The 19,703-nt window shown below is 42.4% G+C and overlaps 2 protein-coding genes across 13 annotated transcripts in view; one reads left to right on the top strand and one right to left on the bottom strand.

Moving 5' to 3' along the window:
• The window catches only part of LOC122394033 (glutamate [NMDA] receptor subunit 1-like), a 109,222-nt gene extending 96,232 nt beyond the window's left edge, over positions 1 to 12,990 (bottom strand). For 2 of the 10 annotated variants that reach the window (XR_006258785.1, XM_043390577.1), the window contains exon 1: positions 1,111 to 1,146. The gene's annotated coding sequence lies outside the window, so the exon portion shown is untranslated. The other 8 variants (XR_006258786.1, XM_043390576.1, XM_043390572.1 and 5 more) reach the window with 6 other exon arrangements.
• Positions 16 to 19,340, top strand: LOC122394034 (TM2 domain-containing protein CG10795-like). Of its 3 annotated transcripts, none has more exons than XM_043390583.1 (4): positions 16 to 37; positions 17,246 to 17,433; positions 17,733 to 17,814; positions 18,309 to 19,340. In XM_043390583.1, exons 2-4 carry the CDS (start codon positions 17,256 to 17,258, stop codon positions 18,583 to 18,585), a joined length of 537 nt encoding a protein of 178 aa, XP_043246518.1. In that variant the 5' UTR covers positions 16 to 37; positions 17,246 to 17,255; the 3' UTR covers positions 18,586 to 19,340. The 3 variants fall into 3 exon arrangements, with proteins under 3 accessions (XP_043246518.1, XP_043246517.1, XP_043246516.1); XM_043390582.1 differs by lacking the exon at positions 16 to 37 and adding an exon at positions 13,295 to 13,306; XM_043390581.1 differs by lacking the exon at positions 16 to 37 and having other exon boundaries at positions 16,900 to 17,433.
• Positions 19,341 to 19,703: the final 363 nt, after the last annotated feature.

Raw genomic sequence — 19,703 nt, 5'->3', positions numbered from 1 at the left:
CTCCGGTCGCGTGGTTGTCGTCGTCCTCGTGTTGAAGGTAAGTTTTTATCGTTTTAGTTATATTTAGATGTTAAAAGGTACACTGAAAAGTTTGAATATGCTGTGATTTTAAATTTGGAAACACGTAAACGTCAATCAATTCACGTTTTCCTCGATTTGCGTGCAGATAAGTAACTGTCGACGAAAGTGGCGCCATCCGATATGATGTTTTGAAGGAAGGAGACGCTACATATTTACGTGAAAATTTTTGTTTTGTAGTGGTCTAAGTGCTTCAAAGAGGCTGTGAATGTTTTCTTCACACAATTTTTCATTAGGTATGATGAGGTAAAAGGTAGTTTCAGTCTTAACTTTCATATAATGGACATTAAAACATATGATAGTCCACTCCTATCAGTGATTGAATACCTTGATATTTGGCATTTCTTATTAATTTGAATGTATTCTCTTTCCATATGTTCTGATAGTAAGTGACAATACTCTGCCAATATGTTTCCATAGTTTTCACATTCATTTTCCAGTCCTTTACATAACATTACAATTTATAATCAACAAAACTCAACTCCTTTGTTACTTCACAACACTGACAGCATGAGAGACTGACAGTCAACTATTGTGTGTGTGAATGCTGAAACAGGATAGCCACTTTGCTGACTGGCTCATATGAAATATGATAAAAATGATCCTTTATATCATTTCCATCTGGAGGATCGGAGTCAACGGAAAAGGGAGGCCACTTTCAAGCCTCAAGGTCTAGGCCGCCAGACGCCAGTCGACAGTCACCACCAAATTTATAATAGATTAATTTATTATTATACTTTGAGACCTTTAGGTCACTGGATCGGCATCACATTTTCAGTTTCAATTTGAATATAGTAAAGGTTTTTATTTGTATGATGTGAAATATTTTCCTGAATCAGAATTTAATTATCCCTAGGTAGGAATGATATTGTTATCAAAATGAATGTTGATATAAAAAGATATGCGATTTCCAGTTAAAAATAAATAGTGACACAGTGAATAATGAGTATCCAGTCGATCTACACATAAAACAAATCATGCAAAATCCCAGCAAAAACCAACTATAATAACATATATGGCCTTGCAACTAACCACCAATGAACCACGCATTTCTGGAAACATGCGTCAGAAGCGTCACCAACAGCTGATGAAGGAATGTTACAGCGACTAAATTATTGCGGCCGTAGTTAGTCGAACTTGTTGCGAAAACACTGTTGTATAATGCATATTCATGTGCCATTCTGATTAAATTATTTTACACAACAGCTAAAGTTTTACAATTTAGAGGTTAATCACCGGTTTAGAAATAAAGAGACAGTAAATACTAAATTAAATGTAATGATTTTATAGATGGTCTTGGTAATGCTCTCCGGCTGGTCATCTGTCGGCATACAAATGATAAGGACGTAAAAAGACAAAAGAAATAAATGCGACCGGGGCCCTGTTTCACCGGTGATAGCAGCATGTTACTATCAAATTGCGCGAGCTGACGTAATGTGATGACGTCATACTGCTGACGTAAGAGGCGATTCTGGCGCACGATTGCCGCAATATTGTTTTACGTCATCAACTAAATGTTCGAAGTTTACGTCCAAATTTTCCTTCAACCCAACTTCTTTTATATACATCATCTTAAAAAAATATATATTGAAAATAAATATACTATCATGACTGCGTAAATTCTTACTTTTAGGCTCATACGTCACTTAATGCCGCGGCCAAGGTCGCGGGCATCGTGCGCCGGAACTGCCCATCACGTCAGCAGTATGGCGTCATGACATGACGTCAGCTCGCGAAACGTGATAGCAGCGTGCTGCTATCACCGGTGAAACAGGGCCCAGCTACGTGGTTTTGTAACATGTATAACTGCTATTTTGAGGCATTCAAAAACCAAGACAGAAAAACTGATTGAAAATTATTGCGTCATCAATGACAGCTTTCCTTCACCTCAGAGACCAAAATTGACGCAGTCAAATGCCCATCCTTGTCAGAATGTCGGAAGTGCGCCAGTATTGTATTGCGTTATGTTTGGGCCGGCCAGTCTATATTTTGATTTTTTGTAAGGGTGATTGGTGTGTTATTTTCGTAATATAGGGTGGAACAGAACATAGAGTAGGATAGGTAATCAATGAATTTGCATCAAATTTTGTTTAGCTGATAGCTCTTTTTTATGCCGACCAGACGCAAATAAAGTAACATGTGGCATTTGCTCTGATTTTCAACATCTCATTTAAGTCTGGGTTCTTCCATAATGTATATCTAGTGCACACTGCACAGTGCACATAGACTTCAGTTCAGCTTCCTATAAGTTTGCTTTCAGGGTCTTTTATGTTTTATGGAATGCTTTCATCAGCATTTATTTATGCTTAGTAGTTTATTGCTTGTACCCTGGTTTGGTCATTGCCAGACTGTGGATGCTATTGCTGGTTGTTTTCAGTTTTGCATTTGAAATGTGCTTCCTTGATATATTTTTATATTTGGTTCTGTTTTAAAAGTTGTTTTGATGAATGTTGTATTGTTAACCTGAGCAAATGCACTTGGCATTGTGTTTTGCATCTAAAAAAAAAAATAAAAAAAATTATAGGTTCTTAAGTCTGACCGCCAAATACCCGCCACACGACAAGTTTTGCTTCTCAAACCCGCCAAAAACCCTGCGGGTTTTGAAAACCCGCAGAAAGCGGGTTCGCGGGTTCAAAAAGGGCATCTCTACTAGGTACCTGGTAGAGGTTTCGGATTTAATGCTAATTGTTGGTGTGCAGTCAGGATTTTTTGACAGGTCCAGATAAGGAATCCTGAGCAATTTTATAGTAAAGTGGTCTCCTTATAATCACCACACATTTTATCAAAAGCAATTGCAGAATTCATTCAATGAAGAATTTTATCAATGTTGCACCCATTTCTTAGACGACCTAGGCTGCATCTTTTTTTAGTTCCTGTTGTATGACATATTTTCCATTTTGTTCCACTGCATAAAGAAAAAATCGTTTGAGATCACCAAACAGCTTTTCTTTTTCTGGCAGGTCTGCACAACCAAGCGGTCGCTGGCGAGGACGTCGGCCGTCCCTGTGGGTAAGGTCATCTGCTCAGCCTTTGTGGAGATCAGCAAGACGTCACCAAGATGAAGACTTCGCTGGAGCAGAAGCCGCTGACCCGTGTCCGATCGGGCAGGTCATGCTCGACGGCACGAGCCACAACTTGAACGACTCGGTGACATCAACAACATGATGGAGCAGGTGAATGAGTTTGGCGACGTGTTGTGCGACTGCAAGAAGGGTTGTCTGCGTGTTCTGGCCGGCGGAGCGGCGACGCTGCGCAGTCTGTGCTGGCGGTGAGCAGCTGGCCGTGGTGACCGCGCGCGCCCACATGCGCCGACAACCTGTGCGGCTTCGACGGCCCCGGGACAGCCCGATGCCGCCCACTATGCGACGCCGACCGCGCACTGTCCGTACGGCCACATGGAGGTGTGCCCGCGCCTTTTGCCCGCACGCCGCTACCTCGCAGCTGGTCTGCAACCACGCCGTCGCCGCCTGTAGCCCGATAACAAAACGGCTGTCTGATAATGCCGCGTGTTCTTTGTGATGTTGCTACTGTGATGGTTGCTACTGCTGGTCTGAGACTCGATGTTTCCATTCGTCCTTTACATGTTAAGGATTTGATAATGATTAGCTTAGTCCGAGCTTAGGTCGTTTATATCATTTGTTATATGGCATATTTTGGATCAAAGCAGTACGACACTGCCTCCTGCTTTTGTGATGTATGCTGGCAAGACGCAGGTTCCGGTCGCAGGTCACCCGGTTCCAATGTGGTCGGGCTGGCATGCGATAATGTGATGTTGTTTTGCTCGTCTCTGTGTTCCACACTTGATGATGTTTGTGAATCTAACCCACATTGTATAGTATTTTTGTTTGTTTGCGGCCGATGGCCTTGTAAGTTGTAACCGTGGCAATACAGTTTTTCCTGCTATAATTCTCCAATATTCAAGCGTGGGTGGATATCTTTCTGTATTCACGTATTCCCTTCTCCCAGTACAGTCATAGAATATCAAAACAATATTCATACGGATTATTCAAGCCCTGTATAATTATTTGAGGTGTGCCGAATCCGAAAGGCGACCGATAAAACTACTAGCGGAAAATGTGACATGATGCCATGGGTTTGTGAGAAGTTCAGGTACCACGTAGCATTCAACTTCCTGCATTTCTGTTTCAACTCAGTTTAACGTATTTCAACGAACATAACATCAAAAATGGCAGCCAGCACCGGCTTCACCTGTCACGGAGAACGCTCAAAAAATTGAGTGTAGATGCTGGCCGGCACTCAATTTTTTGAGCGCCAGCTGACTGTCGTCTGTCGTGGCGCTCAATTTATTGAGTATCGCGGTCCCGAACGACAAGTGGCGCTCAAAAAGTTGAGCGTCTTTAGGGCATTTTCTTTCCAAAAACACCGATATAAATTATCACGGCGAGTGTTCGAGAAGAAACCTTGTTGCTCTCTCTTTTTTTTTTTCTATGCCGCCACCCATTATCAGGTGACCAGGAGTGCCCCCTCCCTCTATCCCAGCGACACACAGAACCTTACGTTAACACCATAATAACTTAAAATTGCAAGTCGCGGCACTCCCTGCTAGGAAATGAAATGTAACATAAAAAAGCAGAAGGGAGAAAGCCATACGAATTAGGGGAACAAAAAAGAAGCAAAGTAGTCAACACTGCAATCAGTGGTGACTGCCCACTACTGAAAGCCCCCAATTTATCAGCACACTCACACATCCATCACACTCACAACACCCACACACGCCGGGGAAAGTGTCAAAGTCCACTGGGGCAGGTTAGTTAGAGGGGGATCCACAGTCATAGCCAAGTCATCATCAAACTCTGGTCAAATTCAGCGCATGTCAGCAGCAAGGTAGCCCGGGCTCCCAGAGCACCCAACGAAGCGAGGCTTGTTGCCGGGCACTCTAAGGTCCCAGGCCGCCAAACAGATGGGGTGGCATATTACAGTATCATGCACACATCACACTTACACACTCATTTACACAAATAAATGATATCATGCAACCCAGCCAATGTAGGTATGCGCCCTAGTTTAGGCACATATTCTTACACACTTGTGTGTACTCAATTCAAACATGATAAAATGCCATGATGCACACCCAACAGTGTAGGTGTGCAACAAGGTCCATTCTCATTCTCTTACACACTTGTGTGTACTTAGTTCAACATAATTAAATACCATTATGCACAAGAGTAGGCATGAACAGAATGTCATACACTTACTCATTACACACTTGTGTGTAGGGGAGAGTGGGGCAAAGCGGCCACCCGGGGCAAAGCGGCCACCCATCGTTTTAGCCCTTCATAGCTGGCGTCAGTTTCAATTTATGGTTTCCAATTATACTTCTCTTCACGGTCGTTCGAATGAGCCAGACCGGGGTTTCAGGCCCATCACCATTGTTCTGTGAAACACGGAAAAGCATTTCTTGCCAGGTTACCAACTATGTTTACAATTTTTAAATGAACTGTTATTCCATAACCGTTTGGAATTTTTATAAGCGTTCTTGTCCATGCATTGCATGGTTTTCGTACATGTATTCTACCAATTTTAATGTCTTTTACCCCACTAATAGCTAAGCTGGAATATTTTTGTCTCGGACGGTATGCGCGGGGCAAAGTGGCCGGGGCAAAGTGGCCACCCCCCGATTGGCCATAAGTTGCTTCCATCTGGATGAAAAACATTGTTTATATTCAAATGTGTCGTCATGCATTCATCTTGGCCACTTTTCAGTTGCATGAGTTACCAAATAATGCAATTAAATTTTTATTTTCATGAAAATCCTTTCTTTGTTTACCTACAGGTGGAAGATGATAAAGTAAACATCCATCCTCGCGTAACCTTGTCACCATCAAATACCCTAGTCGTACACGAGGCAACTATTTTGTTTCTCATATCGGGACTTGAGAAGACGCCGGTGGCCGCTTTGCCCCAGGGTATGGGGCAAAGTGGCCAATATGCATAGGTTTAAAGTTTTGTCAATATCTTTCATATGTGAACGCCTTTGGAAATAAAACGCAGCTGAAATAAAAGGCAACTTAATAGGGATCACATTGGTATAGAAAGAATCTTTCCAAGTTTAAAAATCAAGCGTTGGCATCGTGAGAAGCGTTAGGGTGGCCGCTTTGCCCCACTCTCCCCTACTTCTGTCACACTTGTCAATTGTCACAATGTACACTGCACGGGGCGTACCTAATCAATGTAGGTACGCACCTAAGATCATAAACATTCACACTTACGTACAAATACATGCACATGCAATTATACATATACATACTACATACATTATAGACACTTGTATACGTATCTAGGCAAATATACATATTCATTACCATAGGCATGGTAGCGTAGGTATAGGATGAGAAGTCAAAAACATCGCCTGTGAGTAATGCGTTTATCAATACTCAGTATTTATTAATTAAACGCTCTTTTACAATTCTTTTCAATGTATGTTTGGAAGGAGGTACATGTTGAATTTGAGGAAACAGGGGGGTTATAATTTCATTCCAAACTCTAGGTCCAGTCCATGCTATTGTTTGCGTTTTATACTTTTTGTAAGTAAATATTTCTTCAAAATGTCTAGCAGAGCGATTGCTTCTGCCGATGGGATGAAATCTGAACATCCGATCTATTCCATCTGGTAGATTATTGCATATTTTTCTATGCAAGATGAGCAGCATTTGCTGATTTCCAATGTCTTTTATCTTGAGAAGCTTAAGTTTTTTGAAAATTGGATCAGCATGTGCCATCTTCGGCTGACCATCTATAACTCTTATAACACGTTTTTGGAGTTTTTCAATTTTTGACAAGCTTGATGAGTATGTATTACTATAAATAAAGCAACAGTAATTGACATACGATAAGAACAAAGCATTGTAAAGCAGTAACAAATGGTCACTGCTTAGAAAATATTTTACTTTGGTAATCATACCAACATTTCTACACAGTACGGTACATAGCTTGTTAATGTGTGTGTTCCACTTCATATCTTCATCAGTAAACATTCCAAGGTATTTAACAGTTCCAGTCCTTTGAATTTCGACACCTCCTAGTTTCAGCATTACATCCTGTCTGTTTTTCTTGTTTGAATATATTTGGTACAAGGTTTTATCTGTGTTAACTGATAGCTGGTTTGCAGAAAACCATTCGGATATCTTGGGCATAATGGCATCGATGGAACTTTGTAAATCTGCTTCATTTTCACACTCCATGAAGACTGCTGTATCATCTGCATACAAATATGCAGTAAAATCCTTGCTAATGTTCGGAAAATCGTTTATATATAAAATAAACAGGAGCGGTCCCAGGATAGATCCTTGCGGGACTCCCATATCTATTGATACTGTTTTAGATCTTGTTTGGTCTATTTGAACACATTGAGCTCGCTCGTTCAAATACGATGATATCATATCGTACGCCTTATCTTTTATTCCATAACACTTGATTTTGTTTAATAAAATGTCTATGTTCACCGTGTCGAAGGCTTTTCGGATATCTAAATAAAGCCCACATGCAATGTGGTTTAGTTCAAGAGCACTTACAATCTTTTCTTGTAAGAGTGATATTGGCATGTACGTGCTCATACCTTTTCTAAATCCAAACTGGTGTGGATTAATAATACCATTTGTAACTAAATGATCGTTAAAACGAGTATGTAGAAGTTTTTCCAATAGTTTGGAAATCACCGGTAAAAGGGATATCGGTCTATAGTTATTAAAATGCTGATTATTGCCTGCTTTGAAAATTGGTTTAACAATAGCAAATTTTAGAAGTTTAGGAAAAGTACTTTCCTGCAGACAGAGGTTCATGAAGTGTACGATTTCTGGCATTATTGAGGCATAAGTTGCTCTAAATATTCTAGTATTTATCTTGTCATGGCCTCCACCGACCTTATTCATATTGTCTACGATGTTGGTAATTTCCTGTTCATTAGTGAGTGATAGGGAATCCAGGCTATTCCCTGTAAATACAGGTATATATTTTGTTGGATCTACATCATTTCGATGTATTTTATTTCTTAACTGCTTACCAACATTAGAAAAAAATGTGTTAAATCCATTAGCTATTTGTTGAGGCCCTTCGACATTCGCATCTGCGGTATGGAAGGATTTTGGCAAACCTGAGTGGCCAGATGAACCTTTCGTTATCTTTCTTAAGATATCCCATGTTTTCTTAGGGTTTGCATTTTTTAATTCGTTTTTGATGTACATTTTCTTTGCTTCCCTTAGAATATTATTAAGGGCATTTCTGTAATTGTTATATGTGGATATGTTTTCTCGATTGGGATATTTGTTCTTTTGTAGAAACAATACATTTTTACGGTTTACTGATGCTAAAATACCTGGACTGATCCACGGTTTAATTGGTGTATTTTTCCTAGAGGGTCTATAGGTAATGCTATACCTATCTATTCCTGTTGTGTATGCTTGTAGTAAAGTTTCACAGGCAATGTTCGGGTCTGTTACATTAGTGAATCCATGTAATGAATTCTGAAGGTGTGTTTTAAGGGCATCAATTTTCCTGTAGTCGAAAGATTTTATTTCTTCCCTTTGCAGTTTTCGCTCAACGCTTTTGATGCTGAGCGTGAGGAACACAGGAAAATGATCTGACAGATCATCATTGATCACTCCAGAGCTGTTTACAATTTCTATATTATTACAATATATGTTGTCTAATAGTGACCACTTTTTTTCTCCATACCTTGTTGTCTTACATATGGATGGGAGGAATCCGTACGATGTAAGGAGATTAAAAAAGTCACGGGTAGAGTCATCGTTGTCAAGGTCAAAAAGGTCGAAGTTAAAATCACCTGCAATTATGCATGAGCAATTGGTTTGAGCTCGTGTAAGTGATTCTAAAATGATGTCCATGTAGTCAATGAACTCGGATTGACATACACCTGGAGGTCTATAAATCTGTCCTATGATTAATACCTTAGAGCAAGGTAGTTCACATTTAATAAATAATGATTCTGTACCTCTCAGACCTTCTGTTTGTAACTTCACACAAGATTTGACTCGATCGTTGCGCACGTAAACGGCCACTCCTCCACCTGCCTTTCCTACTCTGCTTTCAAAGAAGGCAGAGTAGCCAGCCATTGTGCGCTGTTTTTCAGTATCACGATTGAGCCAGGTTTCAGATATACAGATTACATCCCATTTGATACCAGTTGTGTGTAGAAATGTTGTGAGTGAGTCAAACTTTTCATTGTTGAGGATGGATCTGACATTCAGGTGTATAATTGACCATTGGTGAATTATTAGATCATCAGGTTTAGATCTATTGACATCAACTGAGTAGAATTTACATTTACCGATAATGTCCTCAAACATTCTTTGAGTTTCTGGTTCAAAGTTGCTTTCGACGCCATGAAATGGATCAAAAGTTTTCTGGTATAGATTATGCAAATGGGCATCATCAATAATGTGTAACGGCATTCACTAATCTCCTGGAAATTCAAGAGATTTAAAAGTTATACTCAGTATAGAAGGTAACACTAAATAACAGTGTTTGGGATGAGCAAAGAATATTGGTTTCAACCAATACACAATGTAAGAGCAACATATGTAACGAATGTAGCAGCATATGTAGATAGTTATACATAATAGTAGTGTTATGTATTACGCATCTACACTACCGCCATCTGTAGATGTCTTGTTACGCCACCTAGCGGCAGCCGTATGGTCGAGCCAGCATGAGCACCACCCAGCAGTGGCCCGTAAAAAAAAAGCCCCGCGCGACAGCAGCGGCCCCGCGGCCGCCCCCGCCCCGGACGCCACAACCCCCCGGCGCGCCAACCCCACCCGGCGCACAGCCCCCCAGGAGCCGCCCACGGTCGGGGGCACCCCCGCAGCGCGCCAGCACCACGAGGGCGCCGCCGGCCACGGGCGGGCCGGAGAGCCCCGAGCCGGGCGGGGCCAGCCCACTCAGAAGGAAAAGACCCCGGACCGAGAGCGGCCACGACCCCACGGCCGCGCCCGTACCCAACCAGACAGCTCAGAGACCGCCAACAAGGGGAAACACATGGACCACACCCGCGACCAACGAGAGGCCAAGGGGCAGCCACTGCAGGGTCTCGCGAGAGCCACACTGGGACAGGGCAAAGGCCAGCACAATAGCATATTACAATGGTGAGTTGAAACCAATGTTTGGAGCACCACATTCAGGTTAGGACCCCCGGGCTGGCTGGGAAAAGAATGATTTGAAAGAACACAGAAGAACTAGGGTGACATACAATTGAGCTTGCAAAGCCAAGCTCTTATGCTCAATAGCAATGGAGCACTTGCTCAGCTGTGCACAAAAGACAGTCAGCGGCAGGAGATCAGCATTCCAGTTATATATATATGGAATTACCATTTATACTTTAAGCTAAGTAACTGAACTCTGATGAATGATATGGATGAATCTCAACAAACTCATCAGTTCATCTCAGCCCAGCCTTTGAATAGGTAGGCCTGCTACAAACATCAGGTCCACAGTAATACTTAGTAGCAGTACAGTCATCACATTCATTCTTCATTACAGCATTCATAAAAAGACCATTCTGCCTGGCCTGGGCGCAAAGCGCTCACTCATATCCCACACAGATTAAAAGGATAAAATGGCTTTTCTGCCAAGCCAGGCACTGTAGTGTCCACTCATTCTTCAGTTCACTGCAGTGCTCAGACACTCCATTCATATTAAAACTTGGTAAAACAGCCATGAAGGCTAGGCACTAGAGGTGCTCATCCATCCATCCACACAAGGTTAAAAAGGAGTCCATTGCTGGTCCTGGTGCCAAGGCACTGGTTCAACATTCATACTAGTCACAAAATACCATCAATCAATTTGCTTCATTAGGAAGCATAACATGCAAAATGTGAATGCAAAATTGCACTACACAGTTTTTTTGCGTTGCAGTCACAAGTAATACTGCATAGGCATCAGAGAATGATATTGAGAGTCAGCAAGTCCACTCAGTCACCCATCAGAGTCAATGTGAGTGTGAGAATCAACATCTCACATGATTAGAACACAAAGTTTTTTCATGGGATGGAGAAATCCAGCACGGAGACTGAGTGATGTCACAGCTGATAGCTATCACTCAATATCACACTAGAATCTAGATATAGGTATGATAACTTATTTGATGAAGCTTCACAAGTATGCAAATATTTAGTGGTATAGTGGATAAGCTGAAGGGCCTGCTGTATCTGGGGCTTAGATAGAGACTAGAGAGCCTGCATTATCAAGTGAGGTTAACTGAGGCCAGTACAGTTCATAGGTAACAACTTACACAAATTAATGACCATTGGTAGTTATTAATACCAAAATCTAGCATTTACCAAGAATAGGTAGGTATCTAATACAAGTATAAAATACACATGTGCCTATGTTGGGCAACATAGAAAACAGAAAAGACATTCCAGCCAGCCCAGAGGGACCCATTTATGAATATAGTGCAAGATTAACTGATGATTGAATGAGAGGTACGTAGAGCAGCTGATCTAGACTCTAGAGACCTTTTACTGTTGTTTCTTTGGCTGACGTTTGCTCTGCCTCTGGTTGGGCACAACAAACTCTGTCAGGTCAGACACTCGTCCTGCTACCCGCCCCTGCGGAATGTTGTCCAGGGTCTGTGACCTCATCAGGCTGTCCCGTGCTTCTGGTCCCTTGTTTCCAGCACTCTGGACCAGCTCAAGGATTTCCTGTTCTGTGTGCCAATGTTCGATGAGGGAATATCTGTTGTCTTTAGAGCTCCTGGCATATATTGATCCGTTTTTGGTGTGGTAGTTCACTATCAGATTTTTTTCTCTGAGCTGACCCAGGCGCCTGATCATGGCAGCCCTAGCCTCAGTGAGGTTTTCGTGAATAATCACTTTGTCTTTTGTATCCCGGGGCTGGTCAAACCGGGCCTGGTAGACCGCCTCCCGATCATCATGGTCCTGGAACTTGACCAGAACTCTTTTTTTGTTTTTTAGCCTGTGACAGGCCACGATGGCTCCTTGCATGTTCACATTGAGTTTGTCTTTGATGATTTTTGCTACCATGGCTCTGGTTTCAGAAGTTGGTTCCTGTTCCTTTTTTGGGAGTGGCACCCCATCTCCCCCCAGAATAAGAGTACTTTTCCGGTTGTATTGTTCATTTTTTCTACTGCCCTCTCAGTGCTAATCACTCTTGTTTTCAGATCTATGTTTTCAGCCTTAAGGGCATCAAGTTCGGATCTCATGGCAGACATACTTTTTTCAAAGTCTGCTTTCAGAAAATCAGTAACTTTTTTAACTGCTTCTTCTATCATCTTTGACACGTCCTCAGTGCTAACACCCATCCCAAACACCCAAGATTTTCAAGGAAGAATAAAGTTAGTGATCAGAAAAATCTCCTTATCAGCCCCACCTAGATATGGAAAGGAAATCAAAACAAATTTACCAAAATGAGGACAGGGCCCTTAACCCCTACCTCAGGGGAAAGAAAGGCAAGAGAAAATAATTAAACTATGCAGAAAACTCAGCGCCGCTTTCGTCTCAAATTCGTCCTCCGCCAAGGCACGTCCTCCCTCGACGCGCCCCACTAACGAGTTTCATTAACTCTTGCCATTGATACCTTATTTGGGTACGATATTTGCCGTAGTGTGACGCTAAAGGCATTTTAAATTACCATCGTTTCGCCTATTCCTTCATAATGGGGCCCGCTCAATTTTTTGAGCGCTCAATTTTTTGAGCTTTTCCCCCTTGTGCGTGGGACTGATTTATCAAAAACCCAAGGCTATAAACCAAAAACCACCCCAATTCAAATTTGCAACTTACCTCAACAGCTTACGGCGGTATATAGGGCCTTGCTTATGGCTTTGTTATGATAGGAAAGGATGGAACTTGGAAGCGGAAAATAATAATAAGCCCTCCTTGCAACTCCTATGTTGAAAGCACGTTGGGCACGTTGTAATTTTTCTGCGTCAGAACTGTAGCCATATTTCGCTCATTTGAGCTTATGACGCATTCGAATGAAAACAATTATGTGAGGAATTTCAACTACATAAGAATTTTCATTAAAATACGAACATTACTTTATTTTATTTTTAAAAACCTTTCTTATTTAAACAGGCAAAACACCTATGTAAAACGTCAGATGAAATGGCTAATACGTCATTAGATTTTATTTCAAAGAAACTTCTCATGATAATGAAATCCTCGATGTCTGAAACCTTGACTTGAATTTGGTTTATCTTTATGCAAGGTTTATGTTGAGAACACAGTTCACAGTTGAGTTGAGAAGTTTTGTTTTGGTTTATAAATCCAACAGAAAAGTTACCTAGCTAATTAATTTGGGCCTAAGGCCGCTAAGGCCATATAAGCCTTGATGGCCTATATATTAATATATATAGATGGCCTTGATATTAAGACTTTGGGGATCATATTGGTATTTCCATGTCCCGGTTTGGGTTTAGATATTTGTTAATTCCTATAATATAGAAATCATTTTATAGAGAAACTCGTGTTTCAGTTTAGTAAGATAAGTGTGCCATACAGTTTGAGTTAACCAAAATCCAAACCTGACCTGACCTTACCTACAATGTACGACCTAAAACCTTAAACTCAACAGACAACCTAACCTACTGGCTAGGTCAGTAGGCGGAACTATGGTCATGAGTACCCAAATATAGGAACGTTCCCATTTTTGGGAACGGAGTTCCCAAATATGGGAACGGGCGTTCCCATTTATGAGAACGGAAGGCAATTTTTCGGCCGTTCGCCCACTAAAACTCAAAAGTGCATCACGTCTAAAAAAAGTGCACGCTGATTTAAGTATCTACTAAATCTCCATAAAGTTATCTTTAATCTGACCGTGGAACAAGGAAATTGACCGTGGAATGATATTTTTAATGATTTTTTAAAAATGACAGAATGGTGGAAATATGGGTTATACGACATTTAACATGCAAGTTTAAGGAAAATGAAGCATTTTTTACATTTTGAGGTCAAGTATAATAATTTTCGCCTGGTTATGAAGTTTCATTCTAGCGACACCAGATGATGACATATGCAAGCGAACACGCGGACAGTCCCGAGGTAATATTGTTGACATTTGGTGTCGGGGCGATCGACCGCGTGGAACGTCAGTGATTTTACCGAACTACTGTTGTAAACTCAGTTTCAGTGGTTTAAAATCATTCAGCTGTATTTTATCAGCCCTGAAAGACATATTTTATTTGGATGCTAGCTGTTTAGCGTTGTTTTATAAGCAGTGTCATGAGCGTGGTTTTTGTCTTCGGCGTTTCTAAGCATGATCGGTTGGGGGAATTTCTCTGATATAGGTCGCTCTGTGTGGCTTATTTATAATTTTTATGCTGATTTCGATCATACGTCGTGCCCATCCTACCAGGCCTTTTGCCACTTACACTCATTAAGAAAGGAAAAAACTAGATTTTCATTGGGACTAGGTGTTTTGAGGGTGTAACATATTCAGCGTTCCCATTTTTGGATACTTCTTGTGCTCGTCAACTCTCGGTGATTAGCAGACAGGTGCTTGACATGTCTCCACCCTCGGCGCGGACGGTGGATATAGGTATGGAAGACCTTGTTGAACATCGCTGAGCGTTGTGGATTACGTAATCCTGCAGAGGGGGGCGTGCCCGCTGCGAGATCGACGGGAATAAAAGCGCAGAAGACCGGGCGAAACATGCAACGGTCTTGCCGGAAAGGTCATCTGATGATTGTTGCGTTAACAATAATTTGCGGCGTTGGACGTGATGCTTGTTAATGAAAAGAGCCCCTGAAAGGCGTCGGTGAAATCGTTCCCAATTTTGGGTACGCCGTTCCCATAATAAGGAACGCTTGCAGCGCCAGTGTACGACAGCGTTCCCAAATTTGGGCTCGCGGCCCGGGTGATGGACTGCTTTAGAAATAGGGGAACGATTTGAAACTACGATGGGCCTTACAATATCAAACTCTTTCCCAACAATATTGAGACAACTATCAGGCGGTTCACGATCGTTTTATATTTTTTGGACGTCATTTAACAGTTCTTTTTCTTGTTTTAAATAATGCCTACATGGCGTTCCCATATTTGGGTTTATCGTTCCCAAACATGGGAACGAAAATGCGTTCCCGAAAATGGGTACGCTTGACCATAGTTCCGCCTACTGAGGTATCCCCTCTCGGGCCTCTCTTCAAGGGCGGCGCCACCGTGGGGGCAGTGGGGGCAGACTGCCCCCACTGGCAGGAGGCCGTGGGGGCAAGACTATGTTTTTGCCCCCACAAAATTTGGCTGATGTTGAAAAGGGAACAGAAGACCGGTGCAACATTCATGATAGGCGGTTAATAACATAATAGTACGCCTGTTTTTGACCGTCCCCGTATCAAGTGCATCAGCAAAACGTTCGTTCTCGGACCGTCTGTCGCATATCTCCTACTCCCACTCATTCTTCTACTCTTTTTCATTTGCACCAGCCACCAGAAGGCTGCCCTCGAGCTTGACCTCGAGGAGGTTGAGAGGCAGCTTGTCAAAAGTCGGCCAGAGAAGAGATCTTTTGGGAAACCTTAGACTGAGACTGAGCTCAGGAAGGTATGACAAAATATGATGGGTATGTATATCCGGGTTATCTGGAAATGTGTGTGGGTCGCCCTAATGGAGCTTATTCTGGTATCAATCGTGTGTGAAAGAATCGCACATATACATACGTACTACGGGAAAAAAGAGAACTAGGTACCTACTAACTATTGTTTGGAGGAATACGCCATTTTACATCTCAACGAACAACATAACGTTTTCACAGGTTTGTGTCTCGCAATCTAGTTTTATAGTTTTATTTGCTCGCGACCTTTTAACCCGGCCGGGCCCGGGGGTAATCCCAACCACCGCAGCCCGGGGGTAGCCCCCCTCCCCCCACCTGTCTAACTCCGTAAATAAGGCAGCTACGTAAACAAAAATGGTACCAAATGAAAGATATCTACGAGAAGATTCTTAAAGCCCCTAAACCTTTTGACCTCAGGTAAATTTTTAAGGCCAGAAGTCAATGTCAAAGGCAAAAACCGGCACTTTTGTATAGTGGTCTCAAAGTACGTGTTCCAGACAGGGTTGTGCTTGACTCATGAGTCGAGTCAGAAATTTGACTCAACTCTGACTCTAATGAGTCAGATTTGAGTCGAGTCGGATAAAATGTTGAGCTGTTGAGTTGAGTCAGAGTTGAGTCGGACAAAAATATTAAGGCGTTGAGTTGAGTCAGAGTTGAGTCAGTAAAATAACTTTTGACATTGAGATGAGTCAAACATGTAGGATCATGATTCAGCTGACTCAACTTTCCAGAATCTATAGGTACATATAAGCTTTTCATTCCCCCCCCCCCCCCCCCCCCGCTTAACAACTTAGCCCTGGCTCTGCTGCCGGATTTTTTTCACCCCCCCCCCCCCCGCTCAACAACTTTATTATCTGAGTCAATTTTGAGTCAAGTAACTTGTCAACAAAAAATTTGAGTCAAGTTTGAGTCGACTCATATTTTCATCAAGCCGCTTATTTTTAGCAGGTGGTTGAAGTTCACGTCTGTGGCGCCGAAGTTTGCCTAGAGAAATCGGGCCTGAGACGTTATCAAGGAGACTATGTCAAAATTTTTTGCTTCAAAAAATGTTAAATTAATGGGTGATAAGGTACAGCAAATTTTGGCTTTCTATCCCTAAGCGTTCGTGAGGTATCTCAAATATTCGCCAGGGGGAGGCGAAAAACGCCCCCCCCCCCCTCTCTTCCGCGCGGGCCCGCGAGGGTTAATGGTTCAGCTCAATACGTATGCAATGCATGAAACCTGAAACCATAATGGTTTTGAATAGCAACATCTAGGGGCAAGGTGCTCATGGATTTTGCAGATCGGCGTATCAGACAACAGTCGGGTCACCTCAATCTTGCCCCCACTGGCGAAAATTCGTGGCGCCGCCACTGCCTCTCTTTGGTTGCAAAAAACAAGTTGAAGTTGAAGTATGATGCCTGCTTGCCTTAATACCACCAGACTTTGTACCTTGACCTTTTATGGATTTGATTTGCACTTCAGAGTTCAGCTTCACTACAATAAAATGATATTTTAAGTTTTCATATTAATTTTGTGTTCATTGTGTACCTACTAATATACCCTAGTATTCAGTAGTTGTGATTTCACAGTCTTCAATGAATGACATCACCTTCCCGGAATGATTTATCAACATTATTTCTGCAGGTGTTGTGTCATGGCTCTGGTGCTTTCTTTGGTGGTGGTGGGAGCCACGATTCTGCCGACTTCCAGCAGCATATATGAGACAGACTGTGCGGCAACACTGCAAATGGGGCAGTATTTATGTCTAGACCTCAATATTGACCCCAAGACACAACAGCCAGCAGGATGCACCCCTGAAGGAAAGGCATTAGGTATGATCAAATAGCCTGGTAGGTACCAATTTAAATTTAATACCCTGGAGGAAAACATCAGATCAATATGGTTGGGGCGTACAGTTACACTATTTCCTACTGAGTTTCCACAGAAAAGATAAATGATTAAAGCCTATAAGTCACATCATGTGGACCTGTTTATTGTAGATTTGATGTGTTCCGTTGCACCTGCCTATTGTTTTATTACATTTACAGATTGAGTTTGTATGGATGGTAATTCATGAGTATTTCTAACTTCTAACTGCTTTCAGATGTTAACTATTTTCCATTTTTTTCAGTAAACTGTACTGTTGCTCCAGGAATAATATGCAAGGAATCAGGAAATAATACATTTGAGAAGCACATTCCCTGCAAATACACGTAAGTCTGAATGAATGCCAATGGTAGTTGGCAAGTGATTTTGACTTTTCGATGATCATTTCCCTCCAAATGAAGTGCTGTTTGCAATTTATTACCGTTTTTATGCCAATTACCGATAAAATTCATTGTAATGCCTCGTCTCGTCTGCCCATCGCTTCCAATCTCCGATACCTTTTCTTGTGTGTAAGTATGGAAAGCTTTAGTTCATAAAATCAACGCCAGGTATCGCTGCCGGTGCCTCAGTCCTTTCCACGGCACACACTGTTCAAGTAGTTCGAATTTTTTAGTTGCAATTACCACAAAAAAAAAATCAACGAAATAGATTTAGGTAGTTGTGATGAGATTTTCAGGATGGCGGCATTCAGTCACAGTGACACTATTTCATTCATCGGATGCTGCTCGTTCTCACATTTCCAGGCATCCTTATAACGAGCCCGCCGCCTCCACCGGCGCTAGTGCCCCAATATTGACCGACTTCCCCCACCGATTGGCAGCAACGGCTACTCGTTCGAGACGTCCCTGCTGCTGTCGGTGTTTCTCGGCTTTCTGGGCGCCGACCGCTTCTACCTGGGCTACCCGGGCCTGGGTCTGTTCAAGTTCTGCACTCTCGGCTTTCTGTTCGTCGGTCAGCTGGTGGACATTGTCCTGATTGCGACGCAGGTGGTGAAGCCGGCTGACGGCTCCGACTACATCATCAGCTACTACGGAGCGGGCCTGGAGATTCGGACCATGGATAACATGACATACAGGGTGGTGCAGCCAGACTGGTAGCGGCGGAGAGCGGAGGGCGATTACAGGTGCGGGGGAGCTGATAGTGGCATGAGATCAGGCATGGGCGGATCCAGACAGGTGCCAACGGACCCTAAGGCATACTCTACGAAAAGGTCCTCCAAAACTCCACGAATTTCATTTTTCTGCGCGTTGCTGTGCAATTCAAAGGAAGCATTTTTGATGTGATTTGAGATATTTGTTTGTGTGCGAGGAAGATGGCTTTTCTCATGCCTTTCGGACGCTGTGGGATCGGTGCCCATGATGCTCCTTGATCCACCAGTGACTGCGGTTGATCGTGTTTTGACTCGTATAGATAGGCTATTGTACGATTTCAAGACTACACCACGAAATGATGTGGGCTTGATTGATCTGTGATATATCTTTTCATGTGCGATAACTGGTTTGTGTGTGACCAAAATTGTCAGATTTTTCATCTCATTCATTCATTACTCATCATTGTGTTATATGTTAAACATGAATGTCGTGTATAACGTAAATAATGAATACATAGGTACAGGTCTCGCGAGATTAAGCGGTAGGTTTTGCACTTTTACATTTCCGGTTATATTTCAGAAACTAATCGATCTACGATGAAGCCATTTTACACGATCATGGCCGGCTTGTTACCCAACAAGTCGATTGCATCGTCAACACTTAAAAGCTTAAGACGACGAAGATATAGCCTGAAGTACACTAAATTTTCTAGGTGCAAAACCTACCGCTAAAACCCGCGAGACCTGTACATCACGATACAAGGCTTGTTTGGTAAGGTAACTGTTATACCTACAGAGTACATACCTAATACCTATGGTAAGATGCTCTGCTTTTTCAGGGACAGAAAGTGCCATCCTGATCCGTCAAAATCATCTTGTTCACTGAATCGGATTACCATGATTTGGCTGTGGTATCCTAGAGCAAAATGCAAAAATATACCTATCAATTATTCATTTGCAAGAACTCCCCTGAACTAGTTTTTTCTTCCTGTAATTGGCTCGGACTTTATCGCTCATAGGCCGATCTCGACATTGCAAGCACTTTCCTATACCAGGCTTCATGTGTTCTTGGAGATCGCCCGTGAGGTACGCTACAAAGCACACCGAAAATAACGAGAATCCGTC

This window comes from Amphibalanus amphitrite, unplaced genomic scaffold (genome assembly GCF_019059575.1).
Source record: "Amphibalanus amphitrite isolate SeventyFive unplaced genomic scaffold, NRLGWU_Aamphi_draft 000569F_arrow, whole genome shotgun sequence".
In the NCBI taxonomy this organism is placed as follows: domain Eukaryota; kingdom Metazoa; phylum Arthropoda; class Thecostraca; order Balanomorpha; family Balanidae; genus Amphibalanus; species Amphibalanus amphitrite.
Note: the sequence above shows the minus strand (reverse complement) of the source record. Positions and strands in the feature narration are given on the sequence as shown.

Excerpts from the sequence above, each read along its gene's own strand:
- LOC122394034 (XM_043390581.1), top strand. The coding sequence starts at position 17,220 with ATGATTTATCAACATTATTTCTGCAGGTGTTGTGTCATGGCTCTGGTG. Across the intron at positions 17,434-17,732 it reads CCCTGAAGGAAAGGCATTAG|TAAACTGTACTGTTGCTCCA; the intron begins GTATGATCAAAT and ends CATTTTTTTCAG. Across the intron at positions 17,815-18,308 it reads CACATTCCCTGCAAATACAC|CAACGGCTACTCGTTCGAGA; the intron begins GTAAGTCTGAAT and ends ACCGATTGGCAG.